The following is a 24,600-nucleotide window of genomic DNA, read 5'->3' on the forward strand; positions in this document are numbered from 1 at the left end:
ATGCTATTCTTCAGAATCTATCAGATCAGAGATTGAGGGCCAAAATTCTAAAGCATCACAACCTTAGCCTCAGTGAAGTGCTTCAAGTTACTGATGAACGCGAAGTTCAAGATTATGCTGAGCAAGATTTCTGTCTACCAGTTATTACTCCACTTGAGACAAACAACCTGTGCCCCAACCACAGCCCTGACCCCAGCACTCATAAGTCAGCACTGTGTGAACAGGCTTGGACGCACTACATACAGTGTTTTCCACACTGGCGAAACACTAATTACACTGCCCCATCACTGTGCAAAGCGAAGTCATGTGTGAAATGCTATGTCACACATGATCGAAAATACTGCTTCTTCAGACAAGCTGAATTCAATTTCTGTCATCGCATGAGGCATACAACACCATTCTGCCTGCAAATGACTAGAAAGGCCTCCTCTGTTTCATGCAGGAATAATGCAGAGCAGGAACGGATGGAAATCAATATCATTTCATGTTCAGATTTTGCACATCCCCCTGCTCAAAAATCAGGCAAGCTAAAATGCAGAAAACACACACACATACGTTTAATGTAAATACCACATATTTCAAAAAGGCTCTCCCAATCTCAAAATTCATTTAAGTGACCCAGTGCACAGGTGGAAACAGAGAACAGTTTTTCACAACATGGAATGGCAAATTTTATTCACCAAATACACCACAAATTGTGGATTACATTGCAAATTTGTAACCAGTCAGCACCTTTTCAACGAGGTACCGGAGCTTCCGTCACTATACTTAATATAGATACCTACAAAAATATTGGCCAACCACCTTTGCAAACATCAAGTGTGCATCTACTGTCTATAATGGCAATAGCACTTCAGTGATTGGAAGATGCCACTTACCTACAAAATACAAAAACATGACTAAGGAAGTTCATTTCACTGTAGTCTGCTCAAGCATGAGACCAAATATTTTTGGCATGGATGGGTTTGATTCATTGGGTTTAGAAATGCAGTACAATGTACATACCATTGACACAAAAGTTTAACATGCAGCAATTCAACTCTGCAACAAGTGCCAACGTTTGTTCAACAGTATTCTAGAATGTGCAAAAGTTTTTCAATCTCACATTACACTGAAAGCTGAAGTGCAACCCAAATTTGCTGAGCATACCCTGAGCTTCATACATTACACAATGACGTGGCTACAGAAATTCAGAGCCTGGAATCTGTTGGTGTCTTAAAACCTATTTCAGCAAGTCAGTGGGCGTAATCCTTAATCATCATTTGTATGCCAAATGGGAACATTCATCTTGTGCAGATTTCAAATGCATGATAAATTCACATACAGTCATTGATTCCTACCCACTTCCACATACAGAGGAAATTTTGGATCACCTAGCGGGAGGAAAGTCAAAAATTGATCTTACAGAAACCTATCTTAAATTACCATTGGATAAAGTGATGAAGAAAATATTTGCTGTGAATACTCACGTTGTCTCGTTTGAATATAAACACCTACCTTTTGGAAGTGCTTCCGCACATGTGTTGTTTCAAAAATTTCTCAAACTACTAACATTCAAGGTGCCTTCTTGTTTTAATTGTTTTGACAACATAATCGCCTGCAGACAAACACCGGAACAACAACTTAAAAATGTGGTCTGTCTTCTTCAAGGCAGGCCTCAATTGTAACTTGCAGATTTTTGACATGGATTGAGTACTAAGGATATGTCATTGATGCCGGTGGTGCTCATCCTCCGACGAAACATTTGCAAACAATTCAGCATTTGCCATCTTCTAATAGTTTATGAGAACTGCAAGCTGTTCTTGGAAAATTGACTTACTACATAAAATTCATTCCTAATGTGCCACAAATTGCTGGGCCTCTGATACAGCTCAAATGTAAAAATGTTCCATTCCATTGGACCAAGAACTGTGACCAAGCTGTTCCAAGACTGAAAAATGCAATGCTTCATCAACCTTGCCTTATGAACAACAATCCGCTCAATTCACTTGTGCTTGCAGTCCCATGGCATTGCTCCACGCCAGGAATTTTTCTTGTGGTCACATTCTGATACTCCATGGCAACACCCCCATATAGACTTTGCTGGCCCCTTTTGGCAAACATGTGGGTTGATTACCATCAATAGCTACAACAAAAACTCCTTTCTTATTCTAATGCATTCAATGAATGCCACCAGCGCTATCGTGGTGCTCACTTCTGAATTTTCTCTTGAAGGCTTGCCACAAACAATTGTTACTGGCAATGGACCACCTTTTTCTTCCAAGTTCATACTGTACTCTGCCCACTCCTGACATTTCGCTGGTAGAATGTTTGCATGGGAGTCACCGTCGGACCTTGCTGCATTTGATTCGCCCTTACCGCTCTGCTCCAGCTTCACACTTCACCAAGAAGTTTCAACTGAATATGAAGGGTTCAATATCAAGTATGTAACAAGCCACTTTTATGGGAATCTGGTGTTGTTCTCAGATCAGCTGGCAGAGCACAGTATATTATTTGCGGCAGTGCAGGCACATATCTGCGCCACCAAAATCAGCTATGGCTCTGTGAATTCAGTGATCCTGCTGTAGATCAAAGTGTTTCAGATTTCTTCACTGCACAATGTCCAGCTGCCATGATGCAGCCACATCTGTACACCACAATGCATTCTCCTATGTAGCTTATCAAGCGGGTTCCTTCACCCGCAGCTGGTTCAACTTTGGAAGTTTCCACCTGCCTGCCTGTGACATCGTTGCTGTCAACCCCACATCTTGCCTCTCCTATGGACACCGATGTCATCACTGTCAGCTAGTTGCCAGCATGCTTTGCAGCACTCTACGTGCTCCTGTCTATGTTGTCGGATGAGTCCAGCACCTGGTGTTCCTGCTCAGTTTCCTTGGCACTCGCAAGATGCAATGTTGAGACATTGGTTGGTCTGCTCTGTCCCCATCCAAGTAACCAGTTTCATCACTAACTAAAGGACAAGCCTCCCCTTGTACTTTCCAAGCTAGGGGGGTGGGGGGGGGGGTGGAATCAGGTATTAGCCGTTATCCAGTCGGCTGCACTTTCAAAACGCACACTGCCAGTCATGCTGCTGAGATTTCTACAAGGTGTACAACTTTGTTTCCATCATTTTCCCCCAACATTTGAGGCTTTAATGAAACAAATTGGTTACACATGTATCATTCAAAGTATTTTCCATCGCTGGCCACTACTTTCTCCCCTCTTTTGGGCAGTGTATAAATCCCATGTTGAAAAAATTGTTCATACTTTGAAGCGATCCACGAATTGATCCAATTTGTGACTTCTTCATGAGATCAACACCTCATAGTACATGATGCCGAGCCGGTCCCACCAAATGTAGAGCATGATCTTGGAGCCGCTAATATTCAGTTTGACTCTCGACATGGAAGCATGGCCAGGATATCCCCATGATTTTTAGCATTTAGGGTTATCGAAATGAACCCATTTTTCATCCTTGGTCACAATGCGATGCAGAAATTCCTTCTGTTTTTGCCTCTGAAGCAACTGTTCACAAATACACGAACGCCGTTCAACGTCTCTCAGTTTCAGCTCACACAGGACCCAAGTTACTTCTTTCTGAATCATACCCATAGCCTTGAGACGTTTTGAAATGGCTTGCTGTGTCACTCCCACTAATCGTGCCTATTCTTCTCAAGTCTGACACGAGTCTTCACTCGGCAATGTGTCCAATTCTCATCTTCGAAAACATTCTCTCTTCCAACACTATGCCGGTCTACGACTTTCAAATCACTGTTCTTGAAGCGTTGAAACCATTCACGACACATTCTTTCACTAATAGCACCCTTACCGTATGTACTCGAGAGCATTCAATGAGACTCAGCCACTGTTTTCTTCATATTGAAAAAAAACTGTAACACTTCCCGCAAATGATGAGAATTAGACTCATAAACTGACATTTTCAATCAAGAACAACTTTATGATGCAGACACAAATCGACTAATGTTTCGACCGCTACTTACCGCTGTCGCCACCTATCGGCAAACAGCGGAAGCAAAGTTGTACACCTCGTACAGCCACCACAGCAGCACGAGGGTGCTGCCACGAATGATTACACCACTGCCAATGACATGAAAGCATCCCCTATACAGAACTCCAGCAGTGGGTGTACTTTAGTTCAAACATTCAAGCACTGAGCCCATTTTGTGTGTTTTGTCAGTTGAATAATATTTACAGACCTTGATAGTGGCCAGGACTCAACATCTTCTGAATAGACATTGTACTGAAAACTGACAGCTTTATATGTTTTTTGTATCTGTATATAGTTCTGCATTCAAACTGCCATTAGCGACACAAGCTGCAACAACAGCGACAAAGTTACCTATTATTTTTACTATTTCATATTAGATACAGAGTAAATTAATATCTGAATTCTCTGTTTGTGTACAGCACCTGTTCCTAGCTGCTGTATCCACTAAGGAACCACACAGCATGCAAGGAAATTATGATACGAACAACAATCAGCAAGGGTCAAAACTCAAACACATCAGACACTACAGGTCTACAATTGGTTTACAGTAAAAATTTTAAGACTTACTTTAATCAGTTAATAAGCTAAAATGGAGAAAACATGTTAACTAAGGGAGACTTTCAGTTTGGCATGAACCCAAAAGTCTGTTAACATTTGAAAATGAAATAATTCATGGAGTAATGGAGGTTGAGAGGTAAAAATTGACAAACATGCCTGAAATGGCATGAAGTTTTATTGAAACTAAAAACGTACACAAAAACTGGCCAACACATGGTGCTGGACAGCAATACATCAGTCACACCGCATCAGAATCATGTATAAAATGAGCTGCAGTGAAAGGGGGAGTCAGAAGTGCCAGCAATTGCAGCATGTTGACTTTACCAGAAAAGGCACCATTGGTGAAGCTATACAATCAGAATGGAGAATTCGCTACTGCAGCTTTATGATCCTATATTCATAAGAAGTGTATTCCAATGGGTAAATGTCCTGTGGCAAGTACCACTGTGAAGAAAATGTTCATGAAGTTTGACACCAATAGTTATTTAGGCAGTTCCATAGTGCACAACCAGGCAAAGTGCTACTGCTGCTCAGACAGTTCAGGAAGAAATGGAGACCTTAATGGGTTCATGTCCTCCTGGTGAAGTCAGTATTCATGAAAGCCAAACTTGCACCAACATTCCATGCAGTACTGTTTGGATAGCACTAATGTGTACCCTCCAATGCTATCCATATAAAATCGAGTGTCATCATGAACTGTTAGCCATCAATTATCTGACGCAGAGAGCATTTGCGGTGTGGGCATTTCAGAAAATGGGGGAAAAAGACGACTGGTTGCCCAGTGTGTTGTGGACCAATAAAACCCATTTTACACTCCCAGGGTCTGTGTATACTCACAACTGCAGGATTTGGGCTACCGAAAATCCTAGAACTGTCATGGAAACCCCACTGTGTGATGAGAAAGTCACAGTGTGCAATCAAGATCAGACCCTTTTTCTTCGAGAAAATGTGGGGTGCTGTTTTTCAAACTGTCAGAGTGATGGGTGTGAGGTATGCCCCGATATAATACAGAACTGCATCATCCCTAGCCTAGCTGATAAACATCTGCTGTAAGGTACACTCCATACTGCTACATGTGTGCAAGATCTCTTGCATGCATCATGTGTTGAGGTGCCATTTCCATCATGCTTGGCCTTCCAGGTCCTCAGACCTCAATTCATGTCATTTTTGGTTGTGGGTTTACCTGGAGTCACAAGTCTACCATTATTATCCGACCTCACGAGGGATGCTAAAAGACAAAAATATACATCAGCTTTTTCTCATCACACCTACTGACATGCTGTACAGTGCTGTTCACAACATTTTTCCTCAACTATAGGTATTGCCAATGAAGGACAGCCAACATGATGAGCAATTAAAGAACATCGCCCTCTCTAAAAATCAACTGTTATGAATTTTTACCTCTCTACTTACATAATTTTGTGAAGTATTGAATTTTCAAACGTTATTGGACTTTTGGGTCATCCTGAGTATGTAATTGAACTGTATAATCTTGAAGACAAACAATATAGCTTATTTTGCATATGTTCATTCCACGTTGTTTATTCAGAAAATGTGAGTAGCACAAATTAGATTACTAAATCTTGCAGACATCTCTTCAAAGATCTTGAAATTCTTACAATCACTTCGTAGTAAATTTACTCCTTAACAGTATTTGTTGCTTGGATAAAAATCATTTGCAGTTGAACGGTAACTTACACAATCACAATACAACAGACATATTGTTGTGACTCGTCGATCTTTCAAAGTGCCGCCGCGCAGTTACGCGCATCATCTACATGCAGCGCTGTCTGCCAGCCACGCAGCAGCAGCGCCACCTAAGCGGCCAGCCGGCCAGAGGCCGCTAGACTTGGATTCAGTTATGATTTGACTGTTAAAGTGTACACACGTCTTACTCTGTTTACTTGATCTGTGACTTTCATGTATTGTGTCTTCCTTGAAATATATTTGTTCAACTTGAAGTTATTACAATTGGTGACGAGGATGGGATTTTTCTTTTCCATCGTTGACCCACATGTTTCCATGGCTACTTTAGAGCAACTATTGCAATGTCTCATAAAACAGCAAACGCATCTCACAAATGCGATTCGTGATTTCGTCGAAGCATCAAATGCGGGGCATCTCTCGTCGTTGTCTCTACCTACTTTTCCTCCTTACGACGAGACGACTGAAGACTGGTCTGATTACGAAAAATGTCTTCGACAGCACTTCTTGGCATTTCATGTCGCGGACGAACAAACATTTAAGTCTCTGTTCCTTTCATGGATTTCACCTCAAATGTATCGGTTGTTGTCGCAATTGGCTCCTTTGAAAGATCCTGCGTCTTTGTCCTATGCTGAAATGTGCTCACTTCTGTCGGTCTATTTTCAAAAGCAAACACATGTGGTAGCCTCTCGTGTTGCCTTTTATCGTTGTCAAAAACAACCGAATCAATTCTATCGCGCTTGGGCTGCTGAACTTCACGGCCTCAGTAGAAAGTGTCAATTTGTTACTGAAGTTCACAACGAATCCTACACCGATTCCATGCTCGGGATGCTAATATTCGATCGGTCCCCGACAAAGAAGTTAGGCAACGTGCCCTTCAGTTGGCAAATCCGACGCTAGATGAAGTCCTATCCATCGCTCAGTCTTTTGAAATTTCTCACGCCACTGGAGCGCAAATAGAGGCATGGGGCGACATCGGGGAAATACAACCTCTGTGTGATGTTGACGAAGTGTGTGGCGTGTCCCCGCCGGCCGACGTGGCCGCAGTACGCTCCCAAGCGCAGCCTCGGCCTAACCGTAAACAAACCTCTAAGAAACTGCAGCAAAACCCACGGCAACTTCCTTCATGTCCGCGATGCTTTACGAAACTTCACGAGAAGATTGTCCACAAAGTTGGGCCGTGTGTCACAAATGCAAAGAAAAGGGTCATGTGTCATCCGTTTGCAAATCCGACCGCATACATGATGTTCATGAACATGAAGCTGATTCTGATTCTGTGTTGTCTGTCAACTGTACTTCTTCCCTTTCAGGGAAGTTATTCCTCACTGTCCAAATACTTGGTCGAGATGTTCGCATGCAGCTGGAAACTGGTTCTGCTGCCACTATCATCAATTTTCAGACATATCTTCAGTTGGGTTCTCCAATCCTGTCACCTGTCACTAGGCAATTACGGACTTACAATAAACAGAAGATTTCTCTCTTGGGACAATTTGATGCTGAGGTATCTTACAAATCTGTCGTTCACACAGTTCCCATATTTGTGGTCGACCATAGTAACGCGGAGAATCTTTTTGGTTTCGATGCCTTTCACGTTTTTGGGTTCTCCATAGATGACTCTGTCAATATCGTCTCTGATGTTATTCCTTATGCTCAATTGGATTCCTTGTCGACGACATTTTCGTCCCTTTTTTCTCCTGGGTTAGGCCGTGCAAACGACTTTGAAGCTCATATCACGCTCAAACCCACTGCTCGGCCTAAGTTTTTTCGGGCTCGGCCCATTCCTGTGGCCCTTCGTGATCAAGTCCAACAGGAGCTGGATCGTCTCGCTGCTTCAGGGGTCTTGCTTCCTGTCACTTCCAGTGAGTGGTCCTCTTCTGTTGTCGTTGCTAAGCCAAATGGTGTTATTCGTCTCTGTGGCGATTTCAAAGCCACTTTAAATGCTCAATGCCTTATCAACACTTACCCTATGCCTCGACCTGAAGAATTGTTCACTAAACTTGCTGGAGGCCAGTATTTTTCTAAACTTGATCTGTCAGAAGCTTATCATCAACTTCCTCTCGACACTGCTTCCCGGCAGTTTCTGGTCCTTAACACGCCTTTCGGCCTCTATCAATACCAATGATTGCCATTCGGGGTTGCCAGCACCCCTGCTCTCTTTCAGCGATTATTGGAACAATTATTGCTCACTGTCCCTGGGTGTATAAATTACCAGGATGACATTGTTGTCACTGGCTCCACCACTGACAAACATCTTCAAAATCTCCACATACTTTTTCATGTCTTACAGACTGCCGGTCTTAAGTGTAATCTTCAGAAATCAAGATTTTTTCAGGCATCTATCATGTACTTGGGGGTTTCAACTCTCTCGGGATGGTATTCGTCCACTTCAGCAAACTGTCGCTGCAATCGATGCCCTTCCTCACCCTACATCTGTTAAGAAACTGCAGGCCTTCTTTGGGAAAACAGCATACTATCACAAGTTTTTACCGTCTGCTGCTTCGGTGGCTCAGCCGTTGCATCGCCTGTTGCATAAAAATGTGCCTTTTCACTGATCCACGTCATGCAATGCGGATTTCCAGAAATTGAAGACTATGCTGAAACAGGCCCGTGCCTGGCTACTTATCAACCTGGCCAACATCTTGTTCTTGCCACGGACGCCTCTCAATACGGGGTTGGTGCAGTCCTTGCGCACCGTTTTTCTGACGGTTCTGAACAACCCATTGCTTATGCCTCCAAAACGCTCACGGATGCCCAACGAAAGTATTCTCACATTGAAAAAGAAGCTTTGGCCATTATTTATGCTCTTCATAAGTTCAGTGTTTTTCTCTATGGATCCAAATTTCATCTTGTTATGGATCACAAACCACTTGTTTCCTTGTTTCATCCATCAACATCACTTCCCAACAAGGATGCACACCACCTCCAGCGTTGGGCTCTTTACTTGTCTCGTTTCAATTATGAGATTCATTTCCGGCCGACGGCTCAACATGCGAATGCTGATGCACTGTCTCGCCTTCCCATGGGTCCCGATCTGGCATTCGATAGGGACGAACTTTTGTGTTTCCACCTGGAAGTTGCCAAGCAGCAGGTTGTGGATGGGTTCCCCATCACCGAGGACCGGCTGGCGGATGCTACGGGTTCTGACCCTACCCTCTCCCAGGTTTTACGCTGTATTCAGAAGGGTTGGCCAGATCGTTCATCCACTAAGACTTCTGATCTGTTGCGGAACTACTATGCTTTGCATTACCGCCTCACGGCTAGGGATGGTGTGATCCTCCTTTCCACCGAAAATGCTTCGCCGCGTGTTGTGGTACCTGTGTCTTTGCGTGCTTCGGTCTTGCGCCTCCTTCACCAAGGGCACTGGGGTGTCTCTCGCACAAAATCTCTGGCGCTCCGTCATGTGTACTGGCCCGGCATCGACTCTGAAATCACACACATGGTCGCTGCCTGTGGCCCTTGAGCGTCACAGGCCGCCGCCCCTAAGTCATCTTATCTTTGTCACCGTGGCCTTCGCCTGAGAAGCCCTGGGAGCGTATTCATGCTGACTTAGCGGGCCTTTTTTAGGTAGTTGTTGGCTCCCCGTTATTGACGCCTACTCTAACTTTCCTTTCATTGTCCATTGTACGTCGCCTACCACCGCGGCAACCACCAATGCTCTAGCTCGCATTTTGTCTTTGGAAGGCTTTCCCTCTACTCTTGTTACTGACAATGGTCCGCAATTTGTCTCTTCCGATTTTGTGGATTTTCGTGCCCGTCACAGCATCATGCATGTCAAGGCCCCTCCGTTCCATCCACAGTCAAACGGTGAGGCTGAACGACTGGTCCGCACATTTAAGGCTCAGATGAGGAAACTCCCAACTTCTTCTGCTGATGGTGTGCTGCTCCAATTTCTGGCTTCTTACCGTTTCACCCCCATGGGCGACCACAGCCCAGCTGAGCTCTTACATGGCCCACACGCTACTTCATCTTCTGTGGCCTTCCACCTCCGGGCCGCAGGTGCCTTCACTTGGCCGGTTCACCACCGACGACCTTGTGTGGGTACGGGGATATGGCAGGTGGCCAAAATGGAGTCCTGGCCGCATCTTACGACATCGTGGCCAACGCCTGTATGAAATCCAGACAGACACGGGTGTTGCAGTGCGTCATTCGGACCAGCTTCGGCCTCGTGTGCCGGCAACGCCTGTTCCGGATGCCGCTACACCACCTTCGGCTCTACCTGACACTCGAGATACTGGAATCTCTTATTACTCACAATGCAGTCCTCTCACCATCATATTGGTGCCAGCACAAGGACTGACACCACAAGGAGACGTGCCCATGCAGGAACCAGATGACCATCATCTGTCGGAGCAACTCTACTCGCCTCCTTCTCCTACGGACGTGGACACATTGCCCATGTCTCCTGTTATAACAACTGGACTTGCCACAACGGGCAGATTGGTGCACGGGGCCCCAGCAGATTCCACCCCCACGTCTCCTGTCATCTCGACCCGTTATCATCGGGGACACTTCCGTCTGTACGGGAAGCCGCCTCCTCGTGACGTTACGGCCAGTCAAACAACACGTATGGACGTAAGCAATCTACAGGCCACCTCCATCGAGACCTGTGCAAAAAATTCAAAGGGGGGAAAAGTGTTGTGACTCCCCGATCTTTCAAAGTGCTGCCGCGCAGTTATGTGTCTCCTCTACATGCGGCGCTGTCTGCCAGCCATGCAGCAGCAGCGCCACCTAAGCGGCCAGCCAGCTAGCAGCCGCTAGACTTGGACTCACTTATGATTTGACTGTTAAAGCGTACACACATCTTACTCTGTTTACTTGATCTGTGACTTTCATGTATTGCGTCTTCCTTGAAATACATTTGTTCACCTTGAAGTTATTACACATATGTACTCCACCAGAAAAAAGTAAGACTCTGGAAATTCCTACAAATTAAATTGAACATTAAAAACAATTTTATCAGACAGTTCTTTTACAGATTATTTGATAATCTGCATTAAAGAACATAAATTTTCTATTAACTGCATGGTGGGTAGCAAACCTAGTAGTAAACAAGCCTGTATTGTTACACATTAAGATAACAGTTGTTCTACTATAAATACAAATGTGATTGAGGAGATGATAAGCTAGAAGCAAGAAACAGCTGTTTAATGTAACCAAGTAAGCAGCAGCTGTCCTACTGATTCTACAGTGTTAAACTTGGCGTGTGTAGATGCAAATAACCAACACAAATTTAATAATAGTTACTTGTTAATGCAGTTTCTAAAAGCGGATTCTCTTTATTAATATGTAGCTTGCCTCATTCTACATTCCTCAAAATTATTTTTAATACAGAATCCAAGGACCACAATTAAAGAAAGAAAGAAAGAATGAATGAATGAATGAATGAACAAATCTAATAGCCAAGCCATGTAAGAAATGCTATTTGCAATGCAATTTAGACCACAGGAACATTATGTGCTACAATTCTGTCATGCTGAAATGTTGACCTTAAACACTGCTGAAGAAAGGGTATAGCTTTGCACGCTTCAACTTCAAAGAGGCAGCAATTGTGTTTGGGCACACAAGGAATTCACGTTAAATAAATAAATTTATCCTTTACTGATTAAATACTAGTACAGCTCTCAAGTTTACTTGCAGAGTATGTAGAGCAAACTTCCATTTCTCATCTAAATATATTCCCTGATATTTACCTTCAGTTTGTCTGTGAACAGGCAATCCTTGTATTCTCATCCCTGGGTTACACTTCTCAACATATCTAAGTATTAAGTAATTGACAAGTTAATGTTTCGTATTTTCATACCCTTGTGCCAATTTTTCCAAGACTACTTCACTCTTTCACTCAGTCTCCTTTCTGCTGCTTGTACTAACCAAAAAGAGCATGACTTTGGCATATGCTGTTGGCACCAGGAGAAACACTTTTTTTTTTTTTTTTAAAGGCCCTCAACAGTGTTTCCATACTGATGTCCCAAAACACAGTAGTGGACAGTCCTTTGTTATTACATTGCTCATAGACTTATTTTGATATGATAAATTCACAATCTGATTTTTGCACAAGGAATCCCTTGAGTGCAATGTCACAAGTTCAATCTTTAGTAAGACTCATTTGAAAGTCTTGTGTTAAAAGTCCTGATAGGAAACATATTAGCTGCTAATGACACATTATGTGCATCAGGAGGGCAATACAAAATGAATGTCCGGGTGGTGCAGAGATCAACCTCCTATGAGATATATGTATTACAATTCACAAAATGGACATCATCAACATTCAAAACAAAGCATTAACCTGCACCATGAACACTGAATGAAAAATGGCATGTCAGAGTGATCACAAAGATTCGCCTCATCAGGATTGAAGGTGAAGTCCTTGTGAGTTACAATGCATGCACGATGTTCAGCTATGTATCACTCAAAGAACACATATAGAATCATATTGGTGTAATGAGGTGATGAGAATTCATGGAATGTGATGGCATGTAGTCAAATGCAAAACAGTCCATCATGGAGCTTATCGTAAAAATGGCTATCCTTTAAGATGTAGCTCTAAATAGTGCGATAATATGTTTTATAGGCATGGAAAAAACAAACATCCAGAGGCTGAATTTGTCCAGTGGTTCCAAGTGGTATGAACTGCAATGTCACACATTTTTCAGGAGGGATAGTTTGTTATAAAGGAGTATGACTTTTACACACAGACAAGGAATCAAGCAAAAGCAAGTTATTTTGACCAGCTATTGGCCAAAAGCAGTGCTCGTACCATAGTTGTAGTTCCCTTATGCCACTTTCCCAATTCTTGTTTGCTGTGACTTAAATATTCCCTACTGATTTTGCAAGATCATGCACACAAGAAAGAATTTCAGGTAGCACAGCACCTCCAACTTCTCATTGCATAATAAATAACTTTCCAGTCAATGTAACACCAAAATTAATGGTTGGCATAATTTTATTCAAATGTGTTAAAGTGTTGATGTTAGTTTGCCTTGATACAGCTCTCATGGTACCTCTAATTTCCAGGATTCCTTTCATATGCATTTACCCTTCAAATCCCAACTTCCTCACTGAACGATGTGATAAGTTTTTTTACTGTGATTGAATGGTAGAAAATATATGGGGCATTGAATGCTGTAAGTGCACACTCAGGGGATCTTGAGAGATTTTTCATCAGTAACTGGATCCATTGAGCAACTCTAAACTGGAGCCTGTGATCATTCTCTTGAATGGCACAGCAATACTCGGCAATATTTAGAACTGTGGTGGACATTACCTTGTGTCATACATCCACCCTCAGTATCTATGGATTACTGTGTGTGTGCGTGAGTGTGTGTGTGTGTGTGTGTGTGTGTGTGTGTGTGTGTGTTTTGGGATTTACAGGTGCTCAATGGCAAGGTTACCAGTGCCCTTACAAACATTGAAAGAAATTAATGTGGGTAAAAGGTCTACAAATGCAAGTCACTCACTTGCCCGCTCCAACCTCACTCAATTTTGACCCACACACAATAAAACACACACCATAAAGCAAAGGAAAAATTATGAAAGGTGCCACAACTGGGATGAAAATGTAAGTAAAATGACACAGCAGAAAAAAAAAAATAATTCACATGAGCCAGTTAACCTGTTAACACATAAACAAAATCTCCCTAAATTTTTGGAAACAAGCTGGACACATCACAAAACCTTAAAACTCTAACCACATTCATTTCAATGTCATTTTAAACAGAGGGCAAATCTGCCACTGACTTCTGGTCGACATATCAAACAAAAACAAGTAAAATGTGGTGCAGTGATCTGTATGCCACAAGCACCATACATCTGGAGGCTCCTCTCACTGGATCAAGAAGCCACGTGTCAGAAGGCTGTGGCCTATGCAAAGACAAGTAAGGACGAACTCATCTCGTCTTCATAGCTGAGCAGAGGTACGCCACCACCGCACCACCGCCTACTGGGCGTTACTAGATGTGGATCATTATCTGTCACTTCCAGCTACTCGTCTTCCCACTGATGCATCACTCTGTACCACAACAATGACAAGATAGCATGCAGGGGGATGGCAAACTAAAATAACTGAGAACTGCGACACACCTCCTTGGCTGCTACATCCATATTTTTATTCCCCACAATAGCTATTTGCCCTGGTACCCAGTGAAAAGACACCACATTCCCCAGACATTGTAGTTAGAGAGCGGCATCCTGGATATTCTGGATTACTTTATTTGCTGTGTACGAGCATTGTAGAGAGTGAACGGCACTCGGGGAATTTGAACAGACAAGGAATTTAGTATTCAAAGCACGTCTCATCTGCTCCAGTGCCCGCAAGATCACATATAATTCTACGTCAAAGACAGGAAAGCCACAATGCAATGCAACTTGACAAAACAGTCATGGAAAACAACAGAGCTACCAACAGAGTCACCCTGTTTCGACCCAACCATAAATACAGCTGTGGAGCTGTGGTGCTCAGTTAAACTGACACAAAATAATGCATTGAAAACATATCTAGGAGTGCAATCTCTCCTCTACTGTACTAAATATAAAATTACTCTGGGCCTCTACAGTAACTATGGTGGCAGGCAGTTAAAACCATGGATTTGTGGTTGTACTTGCTCCACACCAAGCAACTACAGCACAAACTGCACACGGATCACAAACAGCATTGTTGCACGTGGACAATTGGAGAAAAGGCATTCCAGAAGAAGATGAGCAACTGTGTGGTATGCAGGTGATGTCTGAGCTGCAAGGAATTTACATGCCTGATTCACTATGAGGAGTTGCCACCATGTGGTGAGTGTCAGTATGCCAACATCAGCACAGGGACTGGGTATGGGGATGGTCCTGTAAGCACATGTGGCCCAGGTAATCAGCTCTTAGCGGGTAGTGTCAATGATCTCCACGTAAGAAGGCCTCACCGACCCATACACTGTGCACCCACAGCCAAGCCGCAAATGCACAAAAGCTCTACAAAACTACAGCAGACATGTCCTATATGCTCCGCAAGTCCTGTGGCTAAGGTACTTTATGATATTCAGTGTTTCCTGGGATCTGGCTTTCAGGTCTCTCATGTGGGATAACCACGATGATTTGGAGTCAAAAATGAGGCCCAGAAACCTCACTGCCTCCTCAAAATATAGAAAGGTATCCCTCAAATGAAATGCAGGTAAATTAAAAACACAACAAGGACAATTAAAATGAACACACAAACACTTATCTGCAGAAAACTGAAAACCCATCTTTGCACCCCCACTCCTCTAACCTCTGAACAGCAACTGACAAGTCGCTGTCACAACACTGGAGGAGGAATAGAAAACAGCAAAATCATACACAAATAAGCATCATTGTACAGGACCCCATACTGTAGATGTGATATTGTTTATGGCTATGGCAAAGAGGGTAACACTTAAAACACTTCCCTGGGGGCACCATTCTTCAGCTCAAAACTATCCAACAATGTGTCATCAATGCAGGACCTAAAAAATCGCTAAGACATGAAAGACTGTATGGAGATGGGGAGATGGCCACAAAAGCCGCATTGAAGGAGCTGTGCGAGAATATTGCGTCTTCAAGTTATATTGTACATTTTAATGATGTCAAAGAATATATCAAGATAGTGATGTTTATGTAGCAAAGCCTGCAGAATAGCTGCCTCTGGTAGGGTCAGGTTGCAGACAGTGGATCAAAATCGCCAGAATCCACACTGAGAGCAGCTACGGAATTGCCTGGTCTCTAAAAACCAGACCAGACGACGATTAACCATTTGCTCCAGATCTTTCCTACACAGCTCCTTAAGGCAACAATTCAGTAACTACTGAGGACAAGTGCAGTCCTTTTCTGTCTTGAGGAGAGATACCAAAATTGCCGTGCCTTAGGGCAAGATGGTTTCCCTGGGCAAACTTCACATTTCAGACTTTTTAAAGGCAGAAGAAAATGATACAGTGGATGTGGGAGGGTGCATGGCCTTATTGACTCTTTATTTATTTATTTATTTACATGTCTAGTTCCATAGGACCAAATAGAGGAGCAAATCACCAAGGTCATGGAACGAGCCAGTACATGAAATTACAATATAAAAGTAATAGCACATAAAATAAAATGTTTATGAACCCAAAAAACATCAAGCCATAAGTTTGAGTAAACACAATCAACAATGTAACATAAGAATCAGCTTACTTTTTCAAGGAACTCCTCAACAGACTAGAAGGAGTGACCCAAGAGGAAACTCATCAGTTTCAATTTGAAAGCGTGTGGATTACTGCTAAGATTTTTGAATTCTTGTGGTAGCTTACTGAAAATGGATGCAGCAGTATACTGCACAGCTTTCTGTTCAAGAATTCAGGAAGTGAGATCCAAATGCAGGTCTGATTTCTGCCGAGTATTAATTGAGTGAAAGCTACTAATTCTTGGGAATAAGCTGATATGACCATTCTGTGAAATTAAAATGTAAGGTTTTTTTGAATTGGGTGTTGGAAACTGTAAAAACTGAGTCTTATTGTGATTTAGCATTAGTTTATTTTCTACAGGCCATGAACTTATATCATGAAATGCACTATTTGAAACAGAGCCAATGTTGCACACAACATCCTTTACTACCAAGCTAGTTCCATCAGCAAACAGAAATATTTTAGAACTACCTGTAATACTAGAGGGCATATCATTAATATAACTAAGGAACAAGAGTGGCCACAACACTGATCACTGTGGCACCCTCTATTTGACTGTACCTCACAGCCATTCTCAACACTGTGAATGAGCTTTGCTGTCTATTGTTGAAGTATGATGTGAACCAATTGTGAGCTACTCCCTGTATTCTGTAATGGTCCAACTTCTGGAGAAATATTTTGGGATCAACACAATCAAACACCTTATTAAATCAAAAAATATGCCTAGCGTTTGAAACCTCTTTTAATCCATCTAGTACCTCACAGAGAAAAGAGAATACAGTATTTTCAGTTGTTAAGCCACTTTTAAAGCCAAACTGTACATTTCATAGCAAATTATATGTTATTGTACTGGAATTTAAATGCGCATTTCTCAAAGAATTTTGCGTTTGTACTTAACATTGCCCAGCCTCCCCTTCCCATACCTATTGAGGTGCAAGCCATACCTAGTGAAACCTGATCTACTGATATACTCAACTGGCACCACTGCAATGTGACCCATGCCCTTTGCCATCAGTGCCTTCTCCAGCCCCATGTTAACTTGCCTAACAGTCGCATTAAGATGAGGGTGATCATGATGTTGAAACAGTCGCATGAAATGCACATTAGTGCCACAAGTTTGACTAGCTATCTTTATCAGGTCACCATCTGCATCATATTCCCCATCTCACAATCACTACCTGATCCTCTTTCGTAAAATTCTTACTTAACTCCCCTATGCTATCAGTCACATGAGCCAACCCTGCACTAGGCTTCACGATGTTGGTGACCTGGTACTCACTCCCCAACACTTCCTGCAACTGCAGGCCGACCGTGCGAACTACTTTGCAGCAGAACCTTCTTCTTTCTGTAAGCCTTCCTCCAAGCTGCTGAGGACAGCTGCATATTTCCTACACCCACAGCTACAACTGTGACAGTTGGTCAAATCTATTGCATATAGGCAAAGTACAACTGTCTGAATACCTCCTCCTCCTAGCTGCCTTCTTGTCAACTGCCAGTTCCCATTCCCCAGCACCCTTCACCCTCCTCAACCTATCTAGTTCCTCCTTTGCATATTGTAACTGCACCTGAATGGCACAGATCTTACGCTTTTGCTCATCTATCAACTTATTTCTACTACAACTTATTTCTACTAATTTCTACTACAGATTCTGCACTGCCAGGAGAGGATCTCAGTAGAACGCCCACCGGCTTCCCCACTGCATCCCCCCCCCTCTGCCCCCCCCCCCAATGAAAATACTTTGAACAAATCCCACACCTTAACCCACTACTCGCAAACCTACAGCAAAGCCCACAGTTCTCACTCATGGTAAAATTTTAGTTACTTAAAAAAAAAAAAAAATCTACATTACCTAAGTTCAATTACACAGTGGAACGGTGGAACTATTTATAGAACTAACAATAGTGGTCTCGAAATTCTCTCTCTACTAAGAAAGTAACAACTTTTATTAATACTACTAAACCACAACTAATACCAATAACAACAAAACTTCACACAATTTACTAGATAAAACCAAAAATTAAAGTGGCCACTGGACCACTCAATGACATTAAAACAGTGAATGATAACTTTACTGAAATATTTCACTAGAAACAATAAGAAATGTCAACTGAAAACCACCACACGAAATTTACTAAACGACTTCAATGCACAGAAAACTCTAACAAACACAGTGAGCAAACATTTCCAAAAGTATATAAAAGACCTTGTTGATCTACCCATATGGGACGTAGTCTTTCCTTCAAGGCCGACCCTGCAGTCCCTCCTTCAGACAGGGTGATCCCAGAACAATTTACACACTTCAGAGGAGGAGCAACCAACTCCATTGTGGGCAGCATTACCACATTTATCACAAGTGGCTTCACCCTTACACCCTAAGGTTGGGTGCCCAAAGTGCTGGCATTTAAAACAATGCATCGGGTTGGGTACATAGGACCATCACTTGGGCAAAGAAAACCTGCCTTTATATGCCTTGAGAGGTCCGTGCTATTGAGAATAAGGGTGAAGGAGTCAGATTTTAGTAGAGCACTGTTCACCCTTTTCAAGATATTCTGCACGTCAACGATCCATTTCAGTTACTTCTTGGAATAACGACCAGATCTCTAAATGATCAACACCTTGGCTGTAGTTCACGATGTTGTGGAGCTTCATTTCTATGGCATACTCCCAAAGGCATTTAGCCTTCCACAGTCTTGGTAACTAGCAGTTTCAACTAACGGTCTTCCTTTGCACAATCACTTCACTAATTTTAATGTACAGGCAATCCCCTCAAAACCTTTTCGAATCTAAAGAGGTGAATCCTTCTCAAAGATGTCCTCTTTCCGTTTAATAATCAAAAACACATATGAACAGCAGCATGCATTCTGTTGCTATCCTATGAAGAACTCTGTGTAATTCCTGAGTCTTGAGGACTGTCTGCATTAGCCCTCTTCAGTGACAGGATATTTTTTATCTACCAGCATTCCACTGGGAGAAAAACAAGAGAATTTCAAGGATTCTATCTCAGTCCCACGAGCAGGTAGGGAAATAAAAGACCACCTAGACAGAGCCCCGGAAGCCTAGATAAACCTTATACAACTGAGGTGCAGCAGGTTCCCCAGAGGTTACCCATTAACGACTTTTCCAACTCAACAGCCATGCATCTCACCGGTGTGTAGCACACCTTGAGATTGAGGATTTTTTTTAATAGAGGGTTTTACCAGCCCCACAATCAAGGTGGTAAAGCCATGTTCCCCGTTCCCTATAACACACTGAGAGCTTAGTGTGACAGAGGACTGGTTGGTGGTGCTTACCAGTCCCGAGGTCATGAACCCTGGGGTTGCCAAGCCCATAGCCAACAAATGAATGCTGGGCCCCTGAGGGGTCTGGGTTATTATGTTCCCACTTAAGATTACAATTTGCCCTGTTATAGCTTCTATGGTATCCACACTCTTGTGGAAAAACAATACAAAGGAATAAAAATTTAGAAGCCTGTCATGTTGTAATCACCTACAGTCATGTTTATAACTCTCCCACCAAGATACATTACTGCTGAAAGGAGTCAGATCTATGTTTGTTTTAGCACTTGTCCTATTACAGAATGTTGGCAGCTGCCCTGGAATATGTATTACAAATATTTGCAATTCTGCAATCAAATACTCCAGTATTGTAATTGCCTCATTCTGTGTGTTGCTGTTCCACACGGAAGACTTGGCACTTGCTCCCACATTGGTTATTACACTGCTGGGCATTAGTAGTCCAATACCAGGACATATAGAAAATAATGAAATTTTACTCACTGCGCATACACAGTGCCAGAGTTCATCAAACATAGTGGCTGGTAAGTCCTCAGGGTTCCTCTCATCCTGGGGTCTGGGAGATTTGCCCTTTTTATTTAAAAAAAATAAATGAATAAAAATAAAAAAAAATCTACGTGGGTTCCTCTCATCCTGGTGTCCTGGAGATTTGTCCTTTTTTAAATATGTTGTTGTTGTGGTCTTCAGTCCTGAGACTGGTTTGATGCAGCTCTCCATGCTACAGAAAAGCTGCATGCCCTCGGGAAAAATTACAGCTGTAGTTTCCCCTTGCTTACAGCCATTCGCAGTACCAGAACAGCAAGGCCATTTTGGTTAGTGTTACAAGGCCAGATCAGTCAATCATCCAGACTGGTGCCCCTGCAACTACTGAAAAGGCTGCTGCCCCTCTTCAGGAACCACACATTTGTCTGGCCTCTCAACAGATACCCCTCCGTTGTGGTTGCACCTACAGTATGGCTATCTGTATCGCTGAGGCACGCAAGCTTCCCCACCAACAGCAAGGTCCATGGTTCATGGGGGGTGGGGGGTTAAATAAATAAATTAAAAAATAAAACCTTCTGCAATCTGTCCCTCTCTCCTCACCAAGGAAGAACCAATTAATTCTAAAATCAAGGCTAATGTATGTATTTTTATATGTATATATTGTCAGTACTGGCAATTTTTATGAAGTCAAGTCCTGGTCAGAATCTCTGTTTCACAGTTTTATAAAATATTCAATATGGAACTCATGGAAAGATGTTGGATCAAAAGAAATGAAGGTATCTCTTGGCATTATCTTCAGAATCACTGGAATCAAAGCCGGAATTACATGAATATTTTACTGAAGATTGACTAGATCATACCACTACTTGTAAGCCTGTTTTCTCTAATCTGTCCTCCTCCTTAGCCGAGTGATTAGTATATTACTGTCAGGGAGTTTTCCTTTGTGTAAGGACTGGAACAAGGCACACCCAGCCTCTTGTTGGCAACTGAGAAGCTGTTTGAGCGAGAAGTAGTGTTTCCAAAGTCTGGAAAGCTGACAATGGCCAGGAGAGTGGTGTGCTGACCCCATGCTCCTCCAGACTGCATCTGCATGATGCCTCATGCCATACGCTGACACAGTAGCCAGTCGACATCACATGATCTTTGGGACCTGATTAGGGAGTTTACTTTTTAGTTCTTCTCTAATATGAGATTTTTCTAACCCTGTACCCCACCACAAATGAATATCAGTGAGGGAGAACATGGTTGAACTAAAAAGAAAGTTTTCCAAATTTTTTTCCAGTTAAGCCTTCTTGGCATGTTGGGAAAGCTGTTTCTATGTAGAAATCATTTACTTCACACATATTCATGACACAGTGGCAAAACCTAATTTTTCTTAAGTTCAATTATTTCCCAACACAACTCAAGTTTGAAATGTTATGTAACACACTTATTATCAATGACAACAGATTGTTCTTAAAAGGTGAGAAAAATAAAACTAGTCTACTTTGAATTCATTAAAAGGTACAAAATTAGGAAATAATTCTAGAAACAATGTAAAGCAAAACAAAGCACACTTACCGAAGTAATAGGCAAAAACATTCCCACCAAGTATAGCATCGGACTAGTAACGGTTGATGGCTTAAATGGATATTTGAGAGACTCATCGTCACAGTAGAAACCCCTCTCGAAGGGCTTTCCAAAATAGTAGAACAGAAGAATTGGGAAACCAACTACAAAAAGACAACACATTAATATTTCCAATGTTCTATCACCACGGGGATTATAAAATGTGAAAATAAGATTAAACAGTGGATAACATAGGGCTCTGCAATAACCAGCACAGCAATAATTGACAAGAATATTTAGAAATAAACTGTTACTGTGCTATCAAAACTCCAATGGTGGCTCTAAAATGACACAGCCGGACGAAAAAAGTGAAGCACCCACAAGACACAGCAGATGTCGATGTAACTTCATACAGATACAAACCATTGGTGTGTATATGTAAACAATTAGACAGGCAGAACAGCCACCTGAGTGCATTAGTGTTTTTTTATGTTTAATGCTGTTACCATGCCTGGTAGGGTATACAAGGGGCCCAAACAGTGTCATATATGGACTGATCACTGCGGACATGGAGATGCTGCATACTCATGTGAGACGATGACATAAGCACCTGACAGAGTTTAAAAGAGGCCTCACTGTGGGTCTCTATTTGGCCAGCTAGTGAAATCATGCCATATCCATATCTGTGGGCATTTGAAGTGACAGTGGCCCCTTGTTGGGATGCATGGAAACATGAGGACAGGCATACTTGTTACCAAGGTTCCATCCAACCACATGTAACCACCACAAGAAGGTAACGCACTGTGCAACAAGCACGTCGTAACCCATTCACATCTACTACTGCCATCCGAGAACAAGTAATGGACTCCCTGCAACGTTCTTTGTCATCCAGCACCATTGTGGTGTCCACAGACTAGCAGCAGCAGAACTAAAGAATTGCCATTCCATGTGTACTCTGCTGTTAACACCCCAACACAAATAGTTGTGTTTGAAATGGTGGCCTGACGAGGGAGCACGGACTGCTAATGAAGGGTGTTGTATTCTGCAATGAATCACAGTTCTGCACTAACCCAGATGACCATCATCAAGAAGTACACTAGTGACCTAGGGAGAGGTTTCATTCTTCCAAGGCCTTGGAGAGGTACAGACGCATTACTCCTGGTGCCATGGAGCCATCGGGTATTACTTCATGTCATGCCTGGTAGTGATCGAGGAAATTCTGAAGGCACAACAATATGTCACAGATGTCCTGTATCCTCACGTGTTACCTCTTATGCGATGGTACTGTGGTGTCAAAAGGAACAGGATAATGTTCATACATACATGGCACTTGTCTGTATAAATTGTCTGTGTGATGTTGAGGTATGCTCATAGCCAGAAAGATTCCCAGATCTGTCCCCAGTACATGATGTGGGACTAGCTCATGCATACCCTCTGTCCCAGAGCCAGTATTGAGGATATCAAGAACAGTTACAATAGTTGTTGGCCACCTTGCCTCAGGAGAGGATACACCCTCCTAAATTGAATCAGTGCATGCATCCACATCAGTGAGGGTGCAATACTGATAAGTGGGCTCACACTGCCAAGTCCTTTGTAAATAAGACTCAACTGTGTAATCACTGCTATATCCGTTGTGGATCAGCTCACCACAGGAGAGGGTACCCTCCTCAATTGAATCGGTGCATGCATCCATGGTACAGGGGATGCAGTACTGGTAAGTGGACTCATACTGTTAAGTTCTTTATAAATATGACTCAGTTTTGAAATCATTGCAATAACATTACATATCCTCTCAACCCATGAAGTTTCATTTTGTTTCCTCCTTCCCTTCTGGGTGCTTCATTTTTTTGTCAGGCAGTGTATTTAATGCACTACCTAAAGATATTCAGTCATTATCATTGGAGAAATTTGAACTTTTTTTTCTTTTTTTAAAATTGAAAGAGCAACCTTTGCACAGCACTGAAGAATTTTTCTCTTGTGATAGGACAATGTCTACTTGAATCACAACTCAGTGCCATGACAACACCAACTCTTCTATTTAACTACACTGTGTGCTAGTATTGATTTTATAGTTTTCTTATTATTGTAAAGTATATTGTAATGTAGCCCTTAACTTTAATATGCTTTATAGTATATATTTCAGTATCACTGTTCAAATTTCAATATCACTGTTCAAATTTCAATGTGGTAATATTGCTAAATTATTGGTGCACTCTGTACACCCATGGCTGGTTAACAACATAGAATTTGTAATATAGTAATAAAAATGAGATTATAAGAAGAAATACAACTTTAAAAAGTGGCACAGCTATGTGTGTAGCAACAACTCTCTAGAAAATTGCTTTGAGAAAAAGAGAATGGGAAGAACGCTGCTAAAAGCACAAAGAAAGAAAGAAACAATAAATCATTAATAGAAAGAGAAAAATGCAAAGCTGAGGAGGAAAATCGTACAAGTATATCTTTCACAGCTCAGACTTGCATCCTCCACCTAGACAAATACCTCTTTTTGAGTCCTGAAATGAAAAGTGACCTCACATGGTCCTCCATATGCATTTTAGAGCAATAATCCTGCACCCGTACAACCTATGTAATCCCTGCCTTTTTTCCCCTAATGTGGAACTTACACAATCAATCACACCACCATCTCCCACTCCGATCCAGTCACAGACCTACTATGACCTATCAAACTTACTCTCTCCCAACAGGGACTGTACACTTTCTCAACTGCATTACATGATCATACTCACTTCCTACGAACTGTGTATGTGCAGAAAATTTCTTGAGTACATCCTGTTGTTTTGCAATATTTTAGCCGTGAATATCCACCCCTCTCCCAGATCCTGAAACCCCCAATCCTCCAAATTTTATTTTTCTGTT

General features: G+C 42.3%; 1 protein-coding gene across 2 annotated transcripts in view; it reads right to left on the reverse strand.

The window, feature by feature from the left end:
* LOC126262614 (putative phosphatidate phosphatase) overlaps positions 1-24,600 on the reverse strand; it is a 132,869-nt gene that overhangs the window by 106,043 nt on the left and 2,226 nt on the right. For both annotated transcript variants that reach the window (XM_049959369.1, XM_049959371.1), the window contains exon 2: positions 21,736-21,887. In XM_049959369.1, coding sequence (XP_049815326.1) covers positions 21,736-21,887 — 152 coding nt within the window. The remainder of the gene's footprint in view (positions 1-21,735; positions 21,888-24,600) is intronic.

This window comes from Schistocerca nitens, chromosome 6 (assembly GCF_023898315.1).
Source record: "Schistocerca nitens isolate TAMUIC-IGC-003100 chromosome 6, iqSchNite1.1, whole genome shotgun sequence".
NCBI lineage: Eukaryota > Metazoa > Arthropoda > Insecta > Orthoptera > Acrididae > Schistocerca > Schistocerca nitens.